Source organism: Hibiscus syriacus, unplaced genomic scaffold, assembly GCF_006381635.1.
Source record: "Hibiscus syriacus cultivar Baekdansim isolate YM2019G1 unplaced genomic scaffold, ASM638163v2 tig00111330_pilon, whole genome shotgun sequence".
NCBI classification, from domain to species: domain Eukaryota; kingdom Viridiplantae; phylum Streptophyta; class Magnoliopsida; order Malvales; family Malvaceae; genus Hibiscus; species Hibiscus syriacus.
This window is the reverse complement of record NW_024063059.1, coordinates 9681628-9692368: the sequence shown is the minus strand read 5'-3', so window position 1 is coordinate 9692368 and position 10741 is coordinate 9681628. Positions and strand designations below refer to the sequence as shown.

The 10741-nt window shown below is 36.7% G+C and overlaps 1 protein-coding gene across 1 annotated transcript; it reads right to left on the bottom strand.

Annotated features, from left to right (window-relative positions):
* Window positions 1-1724: 1724 nt before the first annotated feature.
* Window positions 1725-4517, bottom strand: LOC120158784. Its single transcript, XM_039169541.1, has 8 exons — window positions 4289-4517; window positions 3937-4158; window positions 3496-3848; window positions 3326-3463; window positions 2970-3221; window positions 2766-2846; window positions 2200-2667; window positions 1725-1939 (listed from the first exon to the last, which is right to left on the bottom strand). The coding sequence occupies exons 1-7, from the start codon at window positions 4515-4517 to the stop codon at window positions 2269-2271; spliced, it is 1674 nt and encodes a 557-aa protein (XP_039025472.1). The 3' UTR covers window positions 1725-1939; window positions 2200-2268.
* Window positions 4518-10741: the final 6224 nt, after the last annotated feature.

The following is a 10741-nucleotide window of genomic DNA, read 5'->3' as shown; positions in this document are numbered from 1 at the left end:
TTTTCTAACACTTATGAATTTCATTTACCTCTTCAATCCTCCATTGAATTAAAAGAAAACACCTCATTTATCTAATATTTTTCTTTTCGAAAGCTACTTCTAACCCTTTATAAGAATAAATAAATCTATGTCTAAATCAAAATATTATTTTGATAATATATTTATGTATTTTCTTTACTAAAATAATTCTCATCCTTTCCTTTTTCTTTTCAATAAATATGTTCAAAAATTTTTATAAACCAAAAAATAACCATAGGTTTGTTGAAATTGAATATGATAAAAGCATCGACAACAGCAAAAAACAACGTTCACTTAAGTTAAATAAATGAGTATAAACAAATTTTTTTATGTTTGTTTAATAAATAAACAAACTGAACATGGACAAATGTGTGTTTGGTTCGTTTATGTTCACGAGCAAGCTCGTTTATTGACTTATTTATAATCTCATTTACTCGGTTTTCTTTTTATTTTTTATTTTCTATAGTTTAAATATTGGTGAAGATAGAGATTGAATTAAACACAGGGTGAACTTTGACGTTCAAATTGTGAAACCTAGTCTGAACCAAATTGCCTCAATTGTTAAAGGATGGTTGTTATTCTTAGAGACCACGAGTTCGAGCACCAGCGACTGTAGCAAGGTGACTGAACGTTCATTGTCACATGATTCAGAGTATTTAGAATATATACTACGTTGTAATCACCTTAGCTTAATAAAAAAATGTGAAGCCTAAGGAGTTAAATGATTAATGAATTAATTTTATCATTTGTGAACATATAAACTGACGTGTTCAAGAACAATAAATAAACGAACATGAACATCTTTAAGAATAAATAAATGAACATGAATATAATATTAAAAATTTAAATGGGCAAGAACTAACATGAACACCTTTAAAATTAAACAAAAGAACACAAACACATTCTTATTTATTCAAACTCAATTCATTTACATCTCGAAGCATAAAAAAAAATTCTCATTAATAAGGCAATGTGACTAAAATAAATTAATATATCAAAGCCAAACTACTAAGGCAAATTCAAAATGAAAAAGATAAATTACAAATTTCACAACATAACTTTTTCCAACATTTTAGTCAATTAAACCACTCAAATTTCGAATTGCTCCAATTTAATCACTCTATCGTTAAATCTTTTTCCAACATCACACCTCTATCTTTTTCCAAACAAATTAAGCAACTTTTGTTTATTCATTTCTTTTCCATGGCATAACAATAAGTATAGGTTTGTCAAAACTAAACTCAATTTATGAATTTCTTTTTTAAATTTGTTGAAAATGAAAAGAAAAAGAAAAGCCTCTCTCACTCGAGGAATATTTGAAAAATAGGTGGAAAATAAGCTTGATGATGGTGTTGAAGTTGGCAAATAGATGGAGGAAGAGACTTCAATTTTTTTTTAATTATTTCTATATAATTGTCAAATAGAGAGCATGAATCTTTATGACCCATTAAATCCCACTATAATTTTTTGGATTAACCTCTATTTAAGAATCCCCAACCCCATAGGTAATTCATTTTAGTCCCTTCTTTCAATATGTACTACTATCATTTGATCAACTAAATTCTAACGGTCAGTTCTCGGATTAACAAGAAAGCAAATTAATGGGATTCAAACCTTAAATATTTAATTCATAAATTAACTATGCATGGCCCAAAGCTTAATTGCTGGCATGATGAATGAGAAGATGGAACATTATCTGGTGATGAATAAATAAAAGTTTCTCATTATTGAATCATTATGTACACATTAATTGGCATTTTGCCTCCATTTGTGGTTAAATGAAAGAGACTACGTTCACATACATGTACAGGAATTATGAACAGGCAATTTCTGGGAAGAGAAATGAACCTTATGCAGGCATTTTTTAGCTGCTGATGTCGAAGTATTTCGGATTCGATGGGAAATCGTACTCCACATGTGGCTGCAATGCAAGTGTATCGGATCAGGCACGGCGAGTAGAAGTCAGGCAATTAAACATCTCATCATTCATCAGCAAATTCACGTACACAAAGAAATATAAAAGCACAAGGTTTCTTTAAAGCTCTTGGTTGATAATCAGAGATGGGGACCTGAAATTCGTGCTATATATCGAAAAAAGACACCGTAATGCATACTGACCAACACAGAAAAGAAGCATGAAGCACTTGAATATACTAGGATCGTACACCACACACAATTTACCTGACCCTCATCGGCATCCGAATGGCGTTGTGGGAAAACCACTCTCATATTATTGTACAAGTAGAGGCGTCACTCCCCTTCGATGTTCATGTTCTCTGCTGGTACAGACAGAGGATCGGATTTGCACCTTCGGAAGGACTTTGAACATTTCTTGGTGGAAGAGCATAAAAAACGGAGATGAAGAGCGTAGTGCAGAACACCGGCACCCATAATACTCTCATTCACTCTTGATGAGCTATGTACAAGTTTGTTTAAATTTACATTGCTATCGTTCGATGGACTATCCAAGTCCCCAGAACATTCAACAGTTTCACTCTCTGTATCTTCCATATCCTGATCAGGATATCCAGAAGTACGTAATATTCCACTAATCGAATCCATTTTTGTCTCGGAGCTTTTACGGTTTTCTTTTACTGGTGTGTGTGTTGCGGTAGCGGGAGCCAAAGTAATCCTTTGGCGCATAAATGTCTGTTGAAACAAGGGTCATTACACAACATTGGTTCTTGATAGTACAACTATAATTTGCATGAAAAACAATTCTAATGTTATTTATCTCTCCAACATACCTTTGTACCGGCGGGCTTGTCAGTTAGATCATAGTTACAAAGGAAAGTGTGAATCGGAGTCTTTTCCGGATTGCTTAGTACCTGTGAACACCAATCACAATTTATCATGATGTCATAAAGCTTATATATAATAACATTAGCAATAACTTGACAGATGCGGTGAATGATTGGTCGAGAAGGTTCTCAATGCTAAGCTAACGTTACCAATTGTATCCGCCCCTTCATAGGTACACGAAGGCGACTCTTTTCATCTTGTGAATCTACAATGCTCAGACTCCATTTCGTTTTTAGGCCTTTAGACTTGTTTGTTGAGGCATGCCTGGCAAGATCTATTGATGAATAATAGAGCAAGTAGTTATCTCCATCGACACTAGTTACTGCAAATGGAAGTTTCTTTGATTCCAGAGAGAAATTCCCACCCGGTATACTGAGAATAGCAAGGAAACCATCAATTCTCTGCATACAAGCAATCAAAATACGAAGTAGAAATACGTCATTGGTCTAGGAGAGCATTCAGTTCAAACACGAACAGCAACTTCGATTACACAAAACTTGCTAACCTGACTAGCTTTTCCATATAACAGCCGGCCAGAAAAAAGGGACTCCTTGAATGAACCAACCAAGGACCTTCTGGCAGATGGTCCACTAAGACTTCTGACAAATTTATCGCTTTTACGAGCGTGATTCAAGCCCCAATTCTGCAAATAATCGAAATGATGAAATGATTTACAATACAACCTAAAATCTTCATCCATCCGAACAGATACTGTTCCATATCCTTGAGCATCTTATGATCGTCTAACTTTTCCATCATATCCTTGCATCTTTCAACAAATTTTGTTCTTTCACTAGATTTCGGACCAAGAGGAGACAAAGATAAGGGAGGTGAGGCTGTCTTCTTAAAAGGTATTGTGATAGCTGGTGTCTGGTGCCTTCTTTTATTCGTTTCTCCAGAATAACTTAGCGCTCGAGATGTAGACACAAAGTGACTGTCAGATTGCAGCCCCTTATTCTTTAGTAGAGGATCATCGGAGAGGACTATTGAGTTTGCTCGAGAATTATCTAGAAGTGAATTCTTCCATCCTACAGAACAAGATGTTGAGCAGACCACAGGGTCTAAAGAACTAGAGTTGCTAATATAAGCCTTTTTATGCTCTTGTGACACAAATACGGCAGGTATTAATTCCACTGACGAAACAACTTTGGCTTATACCACCACCGATATCGAGAGCATCACCATTAAATCGACTGGGGCTGAGCAATCCACTCGAAGGAGACAATAGACGATTCCTTGCAACTGAACCATTGGACTCGGCTGAATTACTGGTGATACGGACAACAGTGGATGAAGTTTTGACTCCGTTGAGCATGCCAATCGGTGAATACAACACCGCTGCTTAGAAACCAATAATTCTAGGAGCAGGTGTCAGAATATTACTCCCAGTTTTATGACCGAGCCAGCCATCTTGTTCCACAGTACCAATCTTCAGCTTATAAATGTTGGATCTACCATATTTATTCACACTCATTCTTGGGATCCTTTGTATGCTCCCCAGTGGTTTTTACGCGCAAATCTCCGAAAGAAGAGCGTGGCAAATCCACCTGAATTTGATTTCCTAGATTCTCTCCATGCATCCTTATTAAATCACAGTTGTTCACACTGACAATCCTGTGTGGGGTCTTCACAAATGTGCACAGCGATGCGGCAACTTCCTTGGCAACACCACTAGAGGAAACTTGAGGCAAACCCATTTTAACCATCCACCTCTGAAATTCAAAGCTCTTTTCAGTTTCTTAATTATAGGGAAATTACTCGGTTATTTCCTAACAACTGGAATCAGAGTTTTTGATTGTGAATTTTGTCAATTTTTTTGTGAGGTTACTATTCATTACTATTCATATGAATAGTAAATTTTGTGAATAGTAAAAATTTTGTCGACGATACGAATTTGTCGACGGAGGTGTTCTAATACACGGTGGTTCGCAAGAATTGTTAAAAACGATCCAAACGAAGCCAAATTCGAGTGGGAGCGATGGATATAAACGAAAGGAAGATGAAAATTGAAAAGTTCGATGGTGCGAACTTTGGCTTTTGGAAGATGCATATTGAAGATTTTCTGTACCAGAAAAATCTATATCAACCTCTCTCAGGAAAGCAACCATAGGGCATGAAGAATGAAGACTGGGCTCTTCTCAACAGACAAGCCCTCAGAGTTATCTAACTGACATTATCCCGCAATGTTGCATTCAACATAGCAAAGGAAAAGACCACGGTGGGTCTTATGTCGGCTCTCTCCAATAAGTATGAGAAGCCATCGACCTCAAACAAAATTCATTTGATGAGGCGATTATTCAATTTGCGGATGGCGGAAAGGGCATCAATGTCTCAACATCTAAATGAACTCAACACAATCACAACCCAGTTGAGTTCAGTGGAAATTGAATTCGATGATGAAGTTCGAGCTTTAATTCTCTTATCATCTCTACCAGACAGTCGGAATGCTATTGTTACAACAGTCAACAGCTCGTCAGGAAACAAAAAATTGAAATTCGATGATGTTTGAGATCTGGTATTGAGTGAAGAAATTCGACGGAGGGAATCGGGTAAAGCATCAAGCTCCTCATCCTTGCACACAGAGTCTAAAGGGAGAACTTCAGAAAGAAATTCAAATCGTGGCAGATTGAAATCTAGACGGGGAAAATCTAGAACTGGAAAGAAAGATTTTACCTGTTATAAGTGTGGCAAGAAGGATCACTTTAAAAGATATTGCCGAGCACTGAAGAAAGATACCGACGCACAGGAATCTGCCAACATGAAAGAAGAGACAGGTGATGCCATGATTATAAGCGTCAACAGTCCAATTGAATCATGGATCTTGGATTCAGGGGCATCTTTTCACTCCACCCCATGCCAAAAAATCATGGAGAACTATGTCAGTGGTGATTTTGGGAAGGTTCATCTAGCTGATGATAAAACCTTGAAGATCGTCGGAAAAGGAGACATCCGATTAAAGCTGTCAAACCAGACCACTTGGACGTTGAAAGGTGTGAGACATATTTATGGCCTCAAAAGAAATTTTATTTCTGTAGGACAACTTGATGGAGAAGGATATAGTACAACCTTTTCAGGCTGTGAATGGAAGATTACCAAAGGAGCACTCATCATTGCTCGTGGTAAGAAGGTTGGTACTTGATTTCTGGAAATGATGTTCATATCAGTCCTGAATCAGTTCATGAAGAACCAGGCACACCAGAACTAAGACGCTCCTCCAGAATTCCTAAACCAACCCAACGTTATTCGCCTTCTTTGCACTACTTGTTGATGACTGACAATGGTGAACCAGAGTTCTATGATGAAGCAATGCAGGTGGAGGATTCAGTCAAGTGTGAGTTTTCCATGAAAGATGAGATGGACTCGCTTATGTCAAATTAGACGTGGGAATTAGCTGAATTACCACCAGGCAAGAAAACGCTCCATAACAAGTGGATTTATAGAATAAAAAAGAGCACGATGGGAGCAAACGCTACAAAGCAAGATTGGTTGTCAAAGGTTTTCAGTAAAAAGAAGGTATTGACTACAATGAAATTTTCTCTCCAGTCGTGAAACTGTCTACAATCAGACTGGTGTTGAAAATTGTAGCTGCAGAGAATCTACATCTTGAGTAGTTAGATGTAAAAACAACTTTCCTTCATTGTGATTTGGAGGAAGAAATCTATATGAGGCAGCCAGAAGGCTTGATAGAGGCAGGCAAGAAAAACCTGGTATACAGGTTAAAGAAGAGCTTGTATGGTTTAAAACAAGTTCCTAGACAGCGGTACAAGAAGTTAGATAGTTTCATGAGTAGCAGTGGCTTTACCAGATGCCAAGCAGATCATTGTTGCTACATCAAGAAGTTCGACAACAACTTTATTATTTTATTATTGTATGTTGATGACATGTTTGTTGCAGGTTCAGACATGCAAGAGATTATAAACTTGAAGCAAAAACTGTCGAAGCAGTTTGCAATTAAAGATTTGGGCCCTACAAAGCAGATTCTTGGGATGAGGATTAAGAGAGACAGAAAGTCGGGGACTTTGATGTTATCACAGGCTGAGTACATCAACAAAATACTCTCCAGGTTCAACATGCAAGATACTAAACCAGTAAGTATACCTTTAGGTGTTCATTTTAGACTCTCCAAAGAACAGTCACCAAAGACGGAGGAAGAAAGTGCACACATGGTGAAGGTGCCATATGCCTCAGCAATTGGAAGTCTGATGTATGCCATGGTTTGTATTAGACCAGATATTGCTCATGCAGTAGGAGCTGTTAGCAGGTACATGAATAATCCGGGCAAGGTACACTGGGAAACAGTCAAATGGATCCTCAGATATTTGCGGGGTACCACAAACAAAGCACTTTGTTTCACAGGTATAGATACGATACTGACAGGCTATGTAGATGCTGACTTAGCCGGAAATATTAACATCAAAAGGAGCACTATAGGGTATGTCTATACTCTAGGAGGAACTGCATTGAGTTGGGTTTCTCAACTACAGAAGATAGTTGTTCTCTCCACAACTGAAGCAAAATATGTCGCTGTTACGGAAGCCAACAAGGACATGGTTTGGCTCCAAAGTTTCTTGGAAGAGTTAGGCAAGAAACAAGAAAATAATGTCTTGTATTGCGATAGTCAAAGTGCTATCCATCTAGCAAAGAATCCGTCTTTTCATTCCAGGACGAGGCACATACAATTGCAATATCATTTTATCCGGTCTCTTCTGGAAGATGGGATTTTGAAACTTGAAAAGATCAGTGGAGCTCAAAATCCGACTGACATGTTAACAAAGACGGTGACTACGGACAAACTAAAGTTGTGTTCAGCTTCAGTTGACATGCTAGAGTAACAAGACCAGGAATATTGCTACATTGATCAACGTGTGAAGACAAATTAAAATCAGTCTTCAAGTGGGAGATTGTTGGAAAAGTTAATTAAAGGGGCGGCTAAATTGATTGCAAAGGGGGTGGGCACCGTCTGTGCCTTTTTTTTCAACAAAGGGGCACCGAATTTGGTGCCCCAATTTTTAATTAAAATTATAATATAGTTAATTACATTTTAGTCCCTATATACTTTAGGGTATTTATAAGTTTAGTCCTTAAACTTCAACTATAAATACCCTAACCCATTTAGCTTCAAAATCATCCCAAATCATTTATTTCTCCCAATACTAAAGAGTTTAGAGAGTTTTCTTGTGAGTAGTGAGTGTTTTGTAAACACCTGTAAATTATCTCTCTTTAGCAAAAGATCAGCAGCAGTCCGGAGACATAGGCAAAATTGGCTGAACTCCGTTATCAATTTCGGGTATTATTTTTCCGCTTTTATTTCACATTCTCACTAATCTGGATATAGGGAAATTACTCGGTTATTTCCTAACACAACTAAATCCACCCCTATTCAACCAGCAACTAGTTTACCAAATTGTGCACCTGAATTCTGTATCAGTGCAGAAAGGTCAAAAATAATTTCTAAATTCATCGTAGAAGGCTGGCAAGGAAAGAAAAATAGGTAGCCCATGTTTTGCTAGACTCTAAAATTCCATCCTGCATAGCACCAAGAATCAGCCCATGAAGGAAGAAAATAGACATTTAGTTATAATATAAACACACACATATACATATTGCAAAACACCAGTATTTGTGCTTTGAGATGATCATCAAACTCACAAAAATTATCACCATTAGTCTTGTTCTCAAGCATTTCCAAATATAAGAATCTAAGAACAAAATAAAAATTCTCAAAGCATAGAATATATTCTATGCATATAGGATTTCCAAAATTATATATACACATATAACTTGATCGATTATGATATCCAGTCTACCAAGCATGAATAGCCTCAAGTATTCCTTGTTAAAAGTCAAGCCAACAATTGTTGAAAATTAAATAAACTTTCGATGGTAGCAGTAATTGTTCAACAATTGCTTTCGGTGGTAGCAACAATTGTTGACTTTGGAAAATGATAAAATCACAATTAGTCATTGTACTTTAGGGTATTTACAAGATTAGTCCTTAAGCTTTAACTATAAATACTCTAACCCATTTAGCTTCAAAAATCATCCCAAATCATTCTAGCTTTCTCCCAATACTAGAGAATTTATAGAGTTTTCTTGAAAGTTGTTTTCTCATTTTTATCAAGAGAGAATTGCTACTGTTTTCTCCTGGTTAGATCGAGAGAAGTTGTAATTCCTAGTTTCTCATAGTAAAATTCTTCTACCATTGCCAGTGGTTTTTACCCTATATTATTTAGGGATTTTCCACGAAAAACTTGTGTCTTCTTTATCTTAATTTTTATTTCTCAAATTATCATATGCGATTTTAATCTATCCGATAGTCGTATTCTACAACAATTGGTATCAGAGTCAGATTAGAGTGTGTAATATCTACCTATTGTCTTTATGGTTGCCACCAAAAGGTGAATCCTCCAACATAAGAAAGTAAGAAGGTATTACCCATTCTTTGATGGTTCCAGAAAACTATTCACGATAGTGAAATAGTGGGAGCTATCCGTAATAGAAGCTATGTCAACGAAACTTGATATTGAAAAATTCAATGGGAGAAACTTCTCATTGTGGAATTGAAGATGAAGGCCATCATGAGAAAATACGGTTATCTAGCAACTATTAGTGAAAGGTCAGTAGATTTCATAGATGACAACAAATGGATCAAAATGGACGGGAATGCTATGTCAAACTTTCATCTAGCATTAGCAGATGAAGTATTGTCAAGCATCGAGGAGAAGAAGACAACTAAGGAGATATGGATTATCTCACTAAATTGTATGAGGCCACATCGTTGCACAATAAAATTTTTCTTAAGAGGAAATTATACACTCTCTGTTTTCCAGAATCTGCTTCAGTGACGGAGCACTTAAACATACTGAACACTTTATTTTCTCAGCTTACATCCTTAAGATGTACAATAGGAGAACAAGAACGTGCTGAACTTCTACTTCAAAGTATATCGGATTCGTATGATCAACTCATCATCAACTTGACAAATAATAATGTCACCAGTCTAGTCTTTGATGACGTTGCAGCTGCTGTTCTACAAGAAGAAAATTGGTGCAAGAACAAGGAAGACATACAAGTAAATCTGCAACAAGCAGAAGCTTTGACAATGATGAGAGGGAGATCAACAGAACGTGACCAAAGTAGCAGTCACAAACTTGGTAGATCGAAGTCGAGAAGCAAAAAGAATTTAAAGTGATACAACTATGGAAAGAAGGGTCACTTGAAGAAGGATTGTTAGAGTCTAAATAAAAACTCCAATCCACAAGGCAATATCGCAAACACTTCAGATGATGGAGATGCTCTATGTTATGAAGCGTCAACCACCATGAAAGGAATAAAAAGATTTGCAGATATATGGCTCATTGATTCAGCAACAACATATCACATGACCTCAAGAAGAGAATGGTTCCATCATTATGAACATCTCGTAGGAGGATCTGTGTATAGTTGCAATGATCATGCCTTAGAGAACATTGGCGTGGGGACCATAAAATTAAAGATGTATGATGGAACAATTAAAGTTGTTCGAGATGTGCGACACCCGTGAAAGGCTTGAAGAAAAATTTATTATTATACGGATTATTGGATAATAATGCAAGTAAGATTGAAACACGGAAATGAATCATGAAAGTGTTCTGTAGAGCGCTTATGGTGCTGAAAGGCGAAAAGATAGCTGTAAACTTGTACATACTGAAGGGAGAGACTTTGGTAGAATTAGAAGCCTCTGTTACCTCATGTAGTTCAGATTCTACAATGATATGGAATCAAAAAGTTAGACACATGTCAGAACAAGGAATGAAAGTCCTTGTGGAGAAAAAGCTACTTCCAGGCTTAACAAATGTATCACTTACTTTGTGTGAGCATTGCATAACAAGTAAGCAGTACCGGTTGAAATTCAACACATCAAATTCTAGATCCAAAAGTG